Source organism: Tursiops truncatus, chromosome 1 (assembly GCF_011762595.2).
Source record: "Tursiops truncatus isolate mTurTru1 chromosome 1, mTurTru1.mat.Y, whole genome shotgun sequence".
Lineage (NCBI taxonomy): Eukaryota > Metazoa > Chordata > Mammalia > Artiodactyla > Delphinidae > Tursiops > Tursiops truncatus.
The window spans coordinates 167,023,736-167,039,555 of record NC_047034.1 but is presented as its reverse complement, the minus strand read 5'-3'; the positions used below and the strand labels follow the sequence as shown (position 1 = coordinate 167,039,555).

Sequence of the window (15,820 nt, the reverse complement as noted above, 5' to 3'; positions counted from 1 at the left end):
TCCCAAGAGTACCAGTGATAGAAGGGGTGACCCTACTGAGCCCCGGGAAGCTCCTGCTCTGACTCCCCGCGGCCCCACTCCCCAATCTGCCAAGCAGTGGCCACAAGCACAGTAGAGAACCCTTTTCTTGCCCCACCTTTCTCCAAGGACAGGAAGTGTGGAATGCCTTTGGGGAGATGACTCAGGTCCAGCTGTGCTGATCCCATGGGCAAATGGAGAAAAGAGAGTCTGATTAAGTCTCAAAGACAAGGGATATTCTTGTCCTTCTCCAGTCCTGCTAGGAGCTTGGACACCCCACTCTTCTCCTCAACCCCAGCCCAGACCAAAAGAGGGGAAGGAGGAGGAGAATAGTGAAGAAAATCAACACTGATGGCGTTTCTATGTTGGCCATCTCTCCAGGCCCCAGTTTTCACAACTGTCAAATGATAATTCCTACATCATGGGGGTGGTTTTCAAGATAAAATGAGACAGGACTTCCCTGGTGGCGCAGTGGTTAAGAATCCGCCTGCCATTGCAGGGGACGCGGGTTCGAGCTCTGGTCCGGGAAGATCCCACATGCCGCGGGGCAACTAAGCCCGTGTGCTGCAACTACTGAGCCTGCTCTCCAGAGCCCGTGAGCCACAACTACTGAGCCCACGTGCCACAACTACTGAGCCCACGTGCCACAACTACTGAAGCCCGTGCCTAGAGCCCCTGCTCCGCAGCAAAGAGAAGCCACCGCAATGAGAAGTCCGTGCACCGCAATGAAGAGTAGCCCCCTCTCGCCACAACTACAGAAAGCCCGCGCGCAGCAACGAAGACCCAACAAAACCAAAAAAAAAGATAAAATGACAATGTATGTAAAGCAGAGCTTCTCCATCTTTAACATGCACAGGAATCAGCATGGGATCTTGGGATCTTGTCAGTGTACAGATTCGGATTCCATAGGTTTGGGTGGGGCCTGAGACTGCATTTCTAACAAGCTCCCAGGTGAGGCCCCAGCTGCTGGTGCATGGACCACCCTTTAGGTTATGAGAACAAAAAGGGACTAGAACAGCACCTTGCACACAGCAGCCCTCAGTAAAAGTTAGCTATACTTCTTCTTCTAGAGATTTAATCACTAAGAATCATCCCTAGGGGATTAGAACCGTTATATCACCCCAATAATACTGAGGTCCTGCGAGGCTGAGTGGGTTGCCCAAGCACAGAAGGCTAGGACTCAAGGCAGAAGCAGGGGACTTCCCTGGCGGTCCAGTGGTTAAGACTCTGCGCTTCCACTGCAGGGGACACGGATTTGATCCCTGCCGGGGAACTAAGATCCCGCGTGCTATGAGGTGTGGCCAAAAATTTAAAAAAAAAAAAAATCAAGGCAAAAGCAGGATTCGAGGCCATGTCTGCAGATCCATCCTTCCCATGTATCACACCATCCCAAGCCCCACCAGCCTCAGTGGCAGCCAGGGGCCTGGAGCTGAGGACACACCAGCCCTGCCCCTCAGCCCCATTGCAGGCCCCTGCTGGGCCAGACAGGCCTCCAGGCAAAAGCCCAAGCTCCCCCAAGAAAGGCCTTGCACCATCACTTCCACTCCCCCAGCGGCAGCTTCCAGCAGTCTCCCCCTCCATCGCCTTATAAAGCAGCCCCGATCTGCTCTTTTCCAAGCTGCAGTTTAATTTTACATGGAGTGAACCAACTGTCCTTTCCCTGCAGCCTCGCCCTGCTTCACACATTCCTTCTGGAGCAACATTACCTAATTTAACCATAGCCCCTGCTCTCCAGGGCTCTCAAAATAGCAGCTGCTGGTGGGGGAAAATGCCCTAATGTTATCAAAATAAACAATTCTCCCTCCTCCTCCATTCTTGGCCAGCACCAGCCTCAAGACTCAGCCCAGGGAGGAGTGAAGGCTGGGAGGATCAAGGTGGGCCTGGGGTAGACACAGATCCCGCCAAAGCCCTGTTCTCACCATCCTTCCAGCCCTCTCATACGTGTTCCTGGGACACTGTCTCGTATATGTTCCTGGGACACTCGCTCATACGTGTTCCTGGGATCTCCCCAGGCCATCCCCAGGCCCAAATCCTCCAGTTCATCCCGTGAGCCAATGTTGCCCTGGTTACCCAAAACCAAGATTCAACTTTCACTTCTCCTAATAACAAAAACTACAGTAGTGATAATTGCTACCATCCCCCAGGTATTCATTATGAGCTAAATACTTCCCACACCTTGGCTCACTGACACCTGCAAGGTAGAGATTTAGTATTCTCTCGTTTCAGATGAGGAAATGGGTGCTCAGAAAGGTGCAGTGACTTGCCCAGGGTCACGTAGCCTGGAGGTGGCAGAGGTGGGATTGGAACCCGAGCCCAGCTGCCCCAAAGCCCTAACCATGTACTACCTTCTAGCTGGGATGCCTCTGCAGGGTCTGAGCCCAGGAGAGGAGGAGCGAAGGGGGTTTGGGGGGGCTAGAGAGGGCCTGCTCACCTGATGTATCATTGTAGGGTCTGCTCACATGGCTGGTGCCAAACCACAGGGGCCTGTTATACCCTAGCTTACATTTCACCCAGGTTTTGTGAGTCCTAAGTCTGTCCCTAGGACTCCAAGGGCACAGGCTGCCTGTCAATCTGTGAATCCAAGCCCCTACTCCCTGCTCCCCCCATCCCATGTGCCCCAGAGCAAGGCTGCCACATTAAAGCAGGGAACAAAAAAAAAAAAAGCAGGGAGCACCCAAGTGCTGACATACCTCAGGCGCAACCAGTGGTTAAGGAGCTGGGAGGGCGGGGCCTCCCCCTGCCCTGCTCTCTTAACATACAGAGTAATCATTAACCAGGGCAGAGCATCGCACCCCCAGGGCCAAGGCCAGATGCTCCAGACCCTTCCCACCTGAGGAATTCTGGGGCCACTTTCCCAGCCACACCACTGGGATACTGAGGTCCCTGGTACAAGGGAGGGGTGACTGGACCAGGAAGGCCTAATCTGATATCACTATGCAGGTGGCCCAGAAGGTGCCTAGAAGGCACTTAGGAGCATCTGGGCCCTCTTCACTCACAACCCTTCCTGCCCTGCTCCCCTCCCAAAACTATGAAGATCCATAAGTGAAGAGGGTTGGACAAGAGGTTGGACCCTGGGGTATGCAGCCTCCTCAAAGGTCAGGTGGAGGCAGAACGAAACCAAGCCCCAAGGTTTACCCAGGACGAAGTACCAAGGGCAGTCTTGAAGGGGAAAAAGGAAAATCACAAAATAATAGTTCCTGTCATACATCAACTGCCCGTTCTGGCTGGCGGTGATTTAAATGATGTCTAATCTTCACTAAAACCCTGCAAAGACGGTATTACCAGTCCCAGCTGATAGCTAAAGCTTAGAGAGGTTAAGTCACCGGCCCAGGGTCACACAGCAATAAGTAATGGAGCTAGGACAGGACTCAGGGCTGTGCCTCCTGCCCATGACACTGTCCCAAAGTATAACCTGCAGAATTAACAGATGGGGGGCTAACAGGCCACATAAAGGAGCCTCTGAGTCCCCGCCAGAAACCCCAGGTGAAAGAGCGGGTAGGGGTGGGGGTGGTATGCAGGGTGTCCCCCATATCTGGATGTGTCAAGTAAAGGTGGCCCCTAGGGCTTCCAGCACCTGAGGCCTGCGTGAGGTGGGTGGGGCCTCCTGGAGTGTTGAAGGGTGGCGGGTGGGACCTGCACCCCCTCCCCCAGGAGGTCACTTAGAGAATTCCCTTCAACTGCTCAGGTGAAACCTAGGTGAGGCCCAGGCAGGCTGGAAGCTTTGATCTTATCGCACATTCCTGCCCCAGCCATCCCGGTCCTTGTCCCCTCCCCACCTCCTCCCATCCAGGAGGTGGGAAACCAGGCGGACTTAACCCTTTCCTCCCATTTCTTCAAATCAAATCCAGGCTTGAGCTGACCTCTGCCTCCCTCCAGATCCCCCAGAAGAGTGGGGAGAGAGACGAGAGGAAGTAAAGTGGAAAGCAGGAGTTGCAGCCCTACTCTCCTTGTTTAACTCACTCAACGTCACGGAGCCCCAAACCCGAGCTCCATGGGCAGCTTCCATTTCTCTTAAATTAAAATAACCAGACTCAGTATAAATAAGCCTCGCTGTTTTCCACATCCATGAGCTCACCTGAGACTCATGGCAAAACCAGACTGCTCTCCTCTCTGCCCTGTGGGTCTTCTCCCCTGCCCTAGCCCAGGGGGGCTGTCTCCCCAAGACCCCTCTTCCCACAAGCTAACTGGAGGGAAACAGACAGTAACTAGAATAACAAACAGGGGCTGAGACAAAGTCACAAGACCCCAGCTATCTCCCAGAGGTCGTGTGGCCCTGAAAAGCTGCTCCCAAGCTCTTAGAAGACTCTTCCTTGAATGCAGCCTCCTTTTATTGAATCACCCTCCCCTTTTATTGACTAGTCTCCCCTGTCAGACTAGAAGCTCCTTCAACCCATGCTAGGTGTTTAAACCTAGCACAAGGCTGGGCATAGAGCTGGCACTCCATAAGTGTTTGCTGTATGAATGAATGAACGGTCCCATTTTGCATCTGGGGAAAATTATGCTCAGAGAAGTTAAATGACTTGCCCTGGATCCCACTGACAGGGCAAGGAGTACAGGAATCCTGTGACTCCTAGTCTAGTGCTCACTTGCTCAAAAGACATTTACAAGGCCTCTGGATCTTATTAGCTCAGCAGCAGGTGATCTGATGTGGGCGGACCACTGTAGGAGTGACCCCAGGTCCACACGGGAGGACAGGCGAGGCTTCAGGAAGGTCTAACGGAGCAGGGGGTCTTCTCCTTCATCTGTTTCCCTGGCCCAGGGTCTGGCACTCGTCGGCAGGTAGTCAGTGAAGGACGACATGAGATTGGTAAAATGGTGGGCTTTACCTGGTAGCTACCACCAAGTCTTGAGGACAAGCTAACAGTTTTCTCCAAGATTTCAACGTCCCCTTCCTCTGAATTGGCAAGTGGCCAAAAAACAAGGAGCCCATTTTGTGGGTAGGAAAAGCGAGGTCCGGGGAAGACGGTCAGTAGTTGGCTGGCAACCAGTGGAGGCCCAGGCCTTGACTTCTTGCCTCCTGGTCTGACCAGTTACAGCGCAGGGGACTGGAATGCTTGTCACCTCAGCTATCTTGGTGACTTCCTCTCATTCTTTTCCAGTGTTAATGACTCCAGCTGCAGGCTACAGCCTTCCTGCTCACACGCTTGACAACAATGCGAATCTAGGGAAGATGGGGACAACTTCTGGAACCCTGCCCTGGATGCCTTCCTCCTCCACCAGCCAAATCCTCCTTGCTCTTGAAGCCCCACTTCCTCCAGAAAGTCTTTCCAGAGAATTCATGCCCAACTGACCTTTTCCTTCCCTGACAATCTGCTATTGTCTAGACTGGAGTTGTGCTGGGTAACCATGGTCCATGAGCCCTACCTCTCCAACAAGACCCAGAGCTTCTGGAGAGTAGGGACCACCATTCTCATTTCTTACAGGAGGACTGACAGAGCTGGATTCAGCTCCCACCTTCCTCTGCACCTGGCTGTGTGATCTTCGGCAAGTCACCTCTCTCCTCTGAGCTTTCTCTCATCTGGGAAATGGAGGCATAATCCCAATTATGTAGGAAAGTTGAAAATGCAGACAAAACACTGGCACAATGTCTGGCACACAGCAGGTCCTCAGGCAATGAATGAGTGAATAAATAAATGGATGGACGAAGACTTGATTCCTCTGCTGCACAAAGATGTTCAAATGACACAGTTTCGGGGACTTCCCTGGTGGTGCAGTGGTTAAGAATCTGCCTGCCAATGTAGGGGACATGGCTTCGAGCCCTGGTCCGAGAAGATCCCACATGCCGCAGAGCAACTAAGCCTGTGAGTGAGCCACAACTACTGAGCCTGCACTCTAGGGCCCGCGTGCCGCAACTACTGAGCCCGCATGCTGCAACTACTGAAGCCCACGTGCCTAGAGCCCATGCTCCGCAACGAGAAGACACTGCCATGAGAAGCCCGCGCACCACAACGAAGAGTAGGCGCGCTCGCCGCAACTAGAGAACCCCCCCGTGCAGCAACAAAGACCCAACGCAGCCAAAACAAAGAAACAAAACAAACAAACAAAAAACAAATTACACAGTTTGGGACTTGTATATAGATTCTGCTCCCAGCTGTGCCACTATTGAGGTGAGCACAGGGCTGCCTCAGAGCAGGCCCCACTCAGCAAAAATCCATTGAACTCCAAACAAGGCAAAACCTACAGGCCCCAAAGGGAGCTTGGGACCTGACTGAGAAGGATCCAGGTTTCCAAGGGTCTCGATCTCAGGGAAAGCCAAATCCACCTCCCTGGGGAATGTTATCACTAAACTGAGCTGGATGCCAAGGGGCAAAAGGCACCCAAGTCTGAGACGCAGGAGCCGGATAAGCCCACATGGCAGATACACAGCTTGCTGTGCCCTCCGCCAGGGCTGGCCCAGTCCACCTCTTCCAGGCAGCCTGTCGTGACTACGCCAGTCCTCCCAGATCGTCCTCTCTCTCCCTGCAACAGGCCAGACCCACTCAGGAAGGGATGACAAGTCTGGAGTCAGACAACCTGGGCTCTATTCCCAGCTGTGCCAGGTACTGAACGGATGACTTGGGCCGGCCATGCCCCCCCCCTCGGTGCCTCATTTTCCCCAGATGCACAATGGAGATAATAATGCCAACAGCAAAAGACCGCTGTGAGGATTATATGTGATAATGCCTGGAGAGAGCTCTGCGTGGGGCTTGGCTAAGAAAGGGTGGCAACCCGGGTGACTGAGGTCACTGGGAAGGAGACCCTGGAAGTCCCAGGGCACAGAGACTGGTCTGTCCTCAGGAAACTCCTAGGTCTCTGTTCCTCTGGCCAAAGGGTCACAGGAAGGCAAGTGGCAGGAGGGGGAGAAGAGCTGTTAAGTGATAGAGGCCACCGGGGCTAAGATTTCTGAGGCCAGAATTTCAGAGCATCCAGTCCAGCGAGAGATGCAAGAAGAGGCATGATCCCAGTTCCCAAGTATTTGAAAACTGGGAACGCCAAACAAGGAGAGGGATGAGTCAGCTGGGGTGAGGGGAGGCCAGGACCAGAAGGAGGGGGGCAGAACTGGCTCTTTGCGGGTGAGTTTGGGGAGGCGGGGGAGACAGAGGTGGAGGCAGGCACCTGGAGGTGGGCTGGGAAGGGGCCAGAGGCAGCTGGGAATTCCCAGCCCCACACCAGGAGAAGCATCTGTGGGGTCACCTCAGGCCACCTCTAAAGTCCTCCCCCTGCCAGCCCCGGGCTGCCTCCCCATCCCCACAGCCCGGGATTGGGGAAAAGATGCCAAATGTTAAAAAATGAAACACCTGGACGTGACCCATCCTACTGGGGAAGGGGCATGTCTCTACCCAGCAGCCCAAGGCCAAGGCCAAGTCCCAGGGTACAGGGAGCGGTTACCAAGCACGAGTGCGTCTCTTTCCTTTTAGCCCTGCTATTTCTCTAAGAGCCCATGGGAGTCAGATTTAAAGCTGTGCAACTCCAGCTTCCCTGGCAATGGACCTGCTACAGGTTTGCCCAGGGCTCCCCGGGCAAGGTCCTGTCTCCTCCAGTGGGCCTGAGGGAGGGTGGGGCTGGGATGGAGTCCCAGGAAGCCCATTCCCCTTAAGATGCATGAACATCCTTTCTGTACCCATGGGAGCCACTTGGCCACACTCTCTGTTGCTCAGAGCCCACCAACTGCACACATCTGGGAAGGGGACAATGCGTCCACAGGCTCCAGCCTTTCCCAGGCCACACCCTGCGGTGTGCCCCCACTCCTTCTCCCCCTACAGGAAGGAGCAATCAGGGTGGAAGGGTGGACTTTTTCTTGCAGCTGCAGCCTCAGTGGGGGAAGGGGAGCCAGTGACAGATCAGATACGGTTACATCCGGGGCTCACAGACTGAGAAAGAGAGGCAGAGGGAGCAGGGAGGATCCCTTAACTCGGTCATTCATTCAACAAGCCCAGGGCTTCCCTGGTGGCGCAGTGGTTGAGAGTCCGCCTGCCGACGCAGGGGACGCGGGTTCATGCTCCGGTCCGGGAAGATCCCACATGCCGCAGAGCGGCTAGGCCCGTGAGCCATGGCCGCTGAGCCTGCGCGTCCGGAGCCTGTGCTCCGCAACGGGAGAGGCCACAACAGTGAGAGGCCCGCGTACCACAAAAAACAAACAAGCAAACAAAAAACAACAAAAAAAAACAAGCCCAGATCAGGGCCTGGGTCAGTAGGTGGCAGCAACTGCAATCAGGAGAAGGTGTGTCATGCTGGGCACTGGGAACCCCGAGTCAAATATCACTCTGGCTGTGCCCTCAGCAGGAACCAGCCTAACAGAGCAGCCACTGACTGTCAAACACTCTCACATCCCAGGTACTGCGTGAGGTGCATCCACCTGGTCTCATATTCACCTGGGAAACAGGCATCATGATCCCCATTTCTGTCCTGAGGCTCAGAGAAATGAAGCAACTTCCCCAAGGTCACACAGCCAGTTGGGGCTGAGCCAAGGCATGACCCTCTGAGCCCACACCTTTCCCTTGTCCTCAGCGCCCAGAAAAAAGGGCTCCAAGTCCAGTCGGGGCACAGAAAAGCAGAACACGGCACGGTGGGCACCCTGGCTTGTCTCACATCCTCCAGATTTCAGCAGAGAACACTGGCTGGGAGGAAGAGCTCCCCTGCGTCCAGCCTCAGCAAGGAGCCTGGGCCTTCTTGGCCAGCTGGCTTCTTCAAGGCCATTAGTTTTTTTTTTTATTAATTAATTTATTTTTGGCTGCATTGGGTCTTTGTTGCTGTGCGCGGGCTTTCTCTAGTTGCGGCGAGCAGGGGCTACTCTTCGTTGCGGTGGGCATGCTTCTCATTGCAGTGGCTTCTCTTTGTTGCGGAGCACGGGCTCTAGGCGTGCGGCCTTCAGTAGTTGTGGCGTGAGGGCTCAGTAGTTGTGGTGCAGGGGCTTAGCTGCTCCACGGCATGTGGGATCTTCCCGGACCAGGGATCGAACCCGTGTCCCCTGAATTGGCAGGCAGACTCTTAAACACTGAGCCACCAGGGAAGTCCTTCAAGGCCATTAATTTATTCACTCAATAAGTGTTCACCTACTATTGCCCAGCAGCCTAGCACCGGGCAAACTGTAACAAACAAAACTGAATGCCCGCCCTCTAGGTGGGGAAGACAGTGAATTTCAATAAAACACATAAATATACAAGCTTGAGCTTAGGCTGGGGGGTTCCAAGGGATCGGTGTCTGCAGCTGCACAAATGTATTCTCAGCAAGAACCCCCTCCAGGCCAATGCAGAGGCTCCAGCTTGGGGTCGGGGTGTGGGGCTGCCCTAGCTGAGAGTCAGTCCAACACCGTCCCCTCCCCCATGCCATCCCCTCCATCACCTGCCGTTCTCCACCCTCCTCCCAAGTCTGCTCCTCTGGAGCTCTCCTACCTCAGTTAGTGGCAGCCCCACCTTTCCAATGCCCAAGCCAAAACATATGGAGACGTCCCTGACGCCTCCCTTTCTGTCCCCTCACCCCCATAACCAGTCCATCAGCAAATCCTGTTGGTCCTACTTTCAAAATATACTCAGGATTCAACCCTTTCTTCGTGCCTCCACTGCCCTGGTACGAGCTCCCATAGTCTCAGGGCTGGGTCACGGCCTCCTTGCTTTTGACCTTGATGTCCCACGTTGTCTTCTCCACACAACAACTAGAGTGATCTCTCATCTCACTCAGAAGCAAATCCAAACTCTTTCCTGTGGCTGAGGCTCTGCCCCACCTTCCCTTGCCAAGCCCCTGGCCGCATCCACCAACCCTCACCCATGCTGCTGCAGCCACGTGGGCCCCCCTGCTTTGCGCAGACGCACCAAGCACACCTCTGGGCCTTTGTGTCAGCTGTTACCCCTGCCTGGAGAGCCCTTGCCCTAGATACCTGTAGGGCTCACACCCTCACCTCCTTCAGATCACTCTCTATCCTCTTCCCTGCTTTATTTTCTCTTCCAAACACTTATCGCCACCTGCCATATTATATTTATTGTGTGTCTCCCTGCACACGCTATAATGCAAGTTACCTGAGGGAAGGGAATTGGACTTTTATGTTCTCTGCCGCAACCTCGGCACCTAGAACAGGGTCGGGTACTTAGAAGATGCTCAATAAATATCTGTGAAATGAATTTTGAGTCTAACACTTCAGGGACTTTAGTTTACAGAATATTTAATTGCATACATCATTGTCCACTCATTCATTCAACACAGACCGCAAGCCTCTGTGTGCCAGACACCACCCTGAAATCCAGAGCAACAGAGAAACAGGGCGCCCTCCTCTGTGGCTCAGGGACAGGCCTCTGGTAGGCAGCCGGGAGCTGGTCCTCAGGACATCTCACAGATGTCACGAGGACCCCCTACCCTGGATGCTCTGAGGTCCCTGCAGCCCTGGCACACATGGGCATCAAGGAAAGGAGGGGAGGGTGGGTTCTGGGGGCGGCTGACACTTGAAGGCCCCGCATTCCCAGGCCTCAAAGAGCCGCCTTGTTCCCAGGACTTTCATGACGGTGCCCCTGGCCCAGCCATCCCAGCAGCCATGAGCCACTCCCTTCTCACGGCCGCTATTGACATGCACCCGACGCCACCAGGCTGGGCAGTGAAGCTGGCGGCTCCCCGCGAAGCGAGTTCCACACATTCTTCTGGGTTTCAGTCAGCCAGCTCTGGGCGCTGGGGCGGCCAGCAGGCCCTGGCCAGGCCCTGGAAGCAGGAGGGTGCAGCAGGGCCAAAGAGGCCAAGGCCGGAGCTGGGGCAACATTCCAGCAGGGCCAGGACCCTCAGCCTACCCTCCTGCTTCCTGGCAGGAGAGAGATGAGGGGAAGGCCGGCGTGGGCCCTGGGAGGAAGGGCAGGGGGCTCCGCAGATCCTTGGGAAGCTGCGGGGGGGGGGGGGGGGACGCGGCCACGTTCTGCCCCTCCTCCTCCAGCCTGAGTCCTCACAGCTGGGAGTGGACTGGGGCAGGGGGCAACAGGCCAGGGCTGGGAGTCCTTCCCGCATGTCCCGAGTGGTCTGAGGGTCCAGAACCCACATGTCTGGCCTCCAAGTGGCTTCTGAATCATCGTTCCAGATCTTTCCACATCCTGGGCGGCCACCTCACCCTCCCTCCTGAGACATGCCCCAAGGCCAGGCAGCCCTGAAGCCTCTGCAGATTCACCCTAAACCTTCAGCCCCCAGGGAACAGCCAGGGGAATCCAGTGAGGACTAGGGCCAGGCGGCTAGCCATTCTCCCCTTCACTTCCCACAGAGGGTAGGGCCTGGCCTGGCGCACTTAGGCCTTAAGGCCCCTGGATTAATTCAACTGTCTCTAGGGTCTCAGGGAATATTGGTGAGGAAATTAATTAACAAACCTACAAACAAACAGGCAATCCCAGAAATGACTGCCCTAGAGTTAAGTTTTTCTAGGCTCCCGCCAGGGCAGGTATCCCCAGGAGGCCCCGTGGACACTCGGGCACACCCATCCTGAGTGCCTCTGTCCCCAAAGCCAGACCCCGACCTTCCTTGCCCGAGGAAGCCCTTGCACCACCTAGGACCTGAGTCCTTTTATCAACATCAGTGGTGACAGTTTTATCAACACCCACCGCCTGCTGGCTACGAGTGAGCGGGATGCCGGTAGGGTGGTGAGGAGCCTCGTGTGGCTTCAAAGCCTGGCTCGTGGGGCCTCCAAGCAAAGTGTACTGGGCAAGTTAGAGTTGAGTTATTGGGCAAGTTACACGATCCCTCTGTGCCTCAGTCTCCTCTGCTTAGAAAATGGGGACTGCACTAGTAGCTATAGCTTAATTCAGTCAACAGACATATTTACTGAGCGCTTACTACCTGCCAGGTGTTAAGGAGACAGCAGCAGTGAACAAAAGCACATAAGGTCCTGCTCGCATGAAGCTTAAATTGGGGGTGGGGTGGTGATAAACAAGTAAAGAAATACACATCAAATAGTGACAAGAAGAAAACAAAGCCGTGTAAGGGGACAGCGAGCGTCGGGCAGAGTAGTAGGGGACTTGAGGGAAGTGAGGCAGAGGGTCACGCAGATATCTGGCGGACAAGCATTCTAGGCAAAAGGAACAGCAGATGCAAGGCCCTAAGGCGGGAGCGTGTCTGGCACGGTCCAGAAACAAAGACCGGCATGTCTGGAGTGCACAAGCAAGGGGCAAGTGGGCAGGAGGAGAGAGTTGAGAGGGAGGGGGAGGCCAGATCTGTAGGGCCTTGGGGGCTAAATTAAGTCAAGGGCTGGGGTCTGACGTAAGCAACACGGGGAGGGCAGGGAGGCTGTGAGCGAGGCAACAACGTGTGAGGATCTGCTGAGAAACTTCACGCATGGCAGGGAGTGGGCGCTGCATAAAGGTGAACTACCCATATTATTTTGTCAGCATCTGGCCTGGTGCCCCAAGACTGCCCTCCCCACTACTGCAAGCCCCAAACCCAGCCACCTTCTGCCGCCTTCCTTCCACCCATCTCCCGGGCTGGGCCTCAGGCCCGCAGATCCCAACTTGCCTGCACTCAGCCCGGGAACAGGCCCGGGTCGAGCCGGTCGGGGTCCAGGACTCCCCGGACACAAGGAGCTCGGCTGGGGTGTGGTGGGGTGGGGGTGGGGCGTCCATCTCTACCCCCGCCAGCCTCTGCCTCCCTCTGTGGACAGACCTGCACCCTCCCTCTGGAAATCTCCAGCGCACACTCACAACCCCCTCCGGGTGGCAGATCTGGAGCAAGGGGGAAAGACAGCGCGGCCAGTTATGTCAAGGGGAGGGCTGAGGTAACACTGCCCCTGAGGGAAGGGGAGGCTCCTCCATTTCCCGCCTGCCCACAGCCTCCCCAGCAAGAAAACCCAGGGGAGGCAGGAAACAGGTATCTCAGTGACTTCCCCTCTCAGCGCTGGAAAACACCACTATCACCCTCAAGAACCCTGTCTCTTGGCGGCGCCAGCCCCAAGAAAGGAAGGGCTAAGGCCCAAGCAGGCCAAGGCAGGACCTGAGTCACTCAGGCCTGGTCCCCTCCCCCAGCAAGCCTGCCCACCTCCTCTGAACTGAAATTACTCCCACACTTAATCACAGACCACTATTTCCTCTGTCTCCTGCCCCCAGTGAGGTCTTGAGCTCCCTAAGGACCACCTTACCCTCCCCTTGTGTCCTACCCTCACCCACTCACTGTGGGCTTGCAGACATGAACTGAAAGGCATGAGAGCTAAAGGGCAGCAGACGAGGAGGAGCCCGAGGCTGGCTAGGGCACAGGGCTAGAAGCCTGCTGGCGTTTAAAACTTACAACAAACTTCTCATCCCCATTTTACAGATGTGGAAACTGAGGCTCAGAGAGAGGAACTTGTCCCAGATCACACAGCTAGGAAGTGGCAAGAGCTGGGATTCGAACATGGGTCTGTAAGACTCCAGAGGCCAAGCTCTTTCCAACCCTTCTACCCTCAGCCTAGGCTGGGACCATGAAGACCTCAGTGTGGTTGCTGAGGAGACTGTAATCCCACAGGATCAGAGCTGCCTGTTCACCCATCTCAGTTCTGGGAGAGTGCAGCCAGGGCCTGTTGCTGTTCACCCATAAGCCCCCATTGCTGGATGCACTGGTGCACAGTAGGTGCTTAGCGAGTATCTACTGAATGAATGAACCCTGAACTCCTACTCACTGTCATGGAATGCTGCCCAAAGATGTGGTGAACGAACAAGTGAATGAGGATTAGCTGCAATCTGGGAATTCCTCCCCCACACAGCAAACATCTCCTTCCCTCCTGCCACGGCAGAACCCCTGATCAGGGGGCAGAGCTGGGGTAGGGTCAGAAAAGGAACATTTCATGTGCTAGGTTGGTGTCTACTTTTTGGAAAAGTAAAGATCAGTGTTGGGAGGTGCAAGTTCAGGTCAAGACTGGGGAGCAACTGGATGGATGGGCCCTGCTGGATGTGTTGAAGTGAGAGGCTGACAGAGGATTAAGGAAGCTGCCCTGATGCGGATGGGGGAGGAGAGGTGCTGGGTGGGTGGGGCAGGAGAGGTGAGGGGTCAGGTCTGGGGTGGGGGTTAACGAGTGACTCAGGAGGGCAGAGGTGAGAGGGAGCCGGCAAGGGGAAAGGGAGTCAGTCACTGGTAAACACTGGCCAGCTTAGATGAGTCCCTCTCTTGGCTCTGAGAACAGGGGACAGGGATGGCCCAGCACCACCTGAAAGAGGGTGGGTTGGCTCTGTGGTTCGCCACGCAGGCCCAGATCCCCAGATGTGCCCCATCCACATCTGCCACCAGCTCCCTGCCCACTGACCCCGCCCTGCCCTTCTCAGGTTCACTGGGTCCTCAGAGCCTCTCCGGGCCAAGTGCCCTCTTTCTCTCAGCATGGACCCATCCAAGCTCAGAGTAGGGGGCTGGACTGCAGGGGCAGGCCTCTCCCTGCACCTTGAAGACCTGGGGAGGAGAGAGCTGGGGAAACAGATCCACTCACTGTCCACCGCAAACCGGCTCAGCAACAGGCACTTTGAGGCCGTGTATTCTGAGTTCCCCCTGGGCATGTGGGCTGGTCTCAGAGAGGTTAACAACATGCTGGAGGTCACACAGTTGCTCAGTGAAGAGCAGAGATTGATTCAATTCCTGGGCTGTGGGACTCCAGGGCCCGTGGGTGTTCCACGCAAGAATCAGTTGTGTCCAGAGCGGTTCTTTACTTGTGCCTGCCTGGTGACCAGCTCCCCAAGGGGAGAGACGTCGTGGTAAAGTTCCAGTGAGGATGGATATGGTCCCCATCACCACTGAGTGCCCCTGTTTCAAGCTGGCAAAGAAAGGCGTGTCCTCGCCCTGCCGAGTTCCCACCCTGCTCGAAGTTTCTCAGCCTGGCCCCCAGGAATGGCAGGCCGGACCATGCCTAGCGCGAGTCTGAGACTCAGCAACGTGGCCTGGCGACCCAAGGGCTCCCACGAGGGCCGGCCCCGCCCCCGGCCCATCGCGGGGTCCCCTGGGTGCCCTTCGGCACAGCCCCACGGAGGAGGGTGGCGCCGGCCTGTACCGGCCCGGGGTCCCTGGCGGGCGCCGCCGTCCCGGGCCAGAGTCTCAGCCGCGCAGCCTCCGCGCCCCAGCCAAGTTGGCGGGGGCGGCGAGCGGGGCCCGGGGCGCCTCCCACCTCTCCGCCCCGCACACTCACCCCGAGCAGCCGCCCGTGCAGCACCAGTGCCAGCAGCAGCGCGCCCGCCGCCTGCCGCCCCATGGCCCGGCCCGCTCCGCTCACTCGCTCGCTCGGCGCCCGCCCGCAGCCGCCCGCTCGCCTGGCTCCCGAGTCCTCGGGACAGGGCGGCCCGCTCCAGCCACCCCCACCCTTCCCGCGGCCGCCCCGCCCCCGGGCGAGGCCCCGCCCCCGGGTCTCCCCGCCCCGGGCACCAGGCCCCGCCCCCTGGACCGCCCCGGGGCTGAGGGCTGCGCTCTCCCCGGCCCGCTGCGCAGCCAACTGAGCCTTTGTCTGGGCCCCCAGCCCCCTCCGGGCGGGCCGCGGCCCAACCCGGCTCCCGCCAAACCCGGCCTGGAGTCTGGGATGGGACTGGGGCCGGGGCCCTGAGCGCTGGACCACCCTCCCTCCACGTGCACGCCTCTCCCGCACCTCCCCACCGACCCCCGGAACCCTAAATCCATCTGCTCTCACACCCTTTCATACTCCGCAGACGTGACTCCACGCGGGCCGCTCTCCAGGACCCTCCAGAATAGCACGCGCTCACACGGGCGCGTTTGGTACACGCGCTCACTACAACTTGGGCTCACGAGATTACCTGCACACTGTTCACACGCTAACGTGCTTGTCCACTGCCCGTGAACGCTTGCACACGCTCACTCCCTTCACCCAACTTTCATATAGTAAGAGTCCTCCCCGACTCAAAAGATCACT

The 15,820-nt window shown here is 56.7% G+C and overlaps 1 protein-coding gene across 10 annotated transcripts in view; it reads right to left on the bottom strand.

The window, feature by feature from the left end:
- HSPG2 (heparan sulfate proteoglycan 2) overlaps nucleotides 1-15,245 on the bottom strand; it is a 102,131-nt gene extending 86,886 nt beyond the window's left edge. For 9 of the 10 annotated variants that reach the window (XM_073794607.1, XM_033841672.2, XM_033841696.2 and 6 more), the window contains exon 1: nucleotides 15,089-15,244. In XM_073794607.1, the coding sequence (XP_073650708.1) occupies nucleotides 15,089-15,151 (63 nt within the window). In that variant the 5' untranslated portion in view covers nucleotides 15,152-15,244. Of the gene's footprint in view, nucleotides 1-15,088 lie in introns of all 10 variants that reach the window. The other variant, XM_073794639.1, reaches the window with a different exon arrangement.
- Nucleotides 15,246-15,820: the final 575 nt, after the last annotated feature.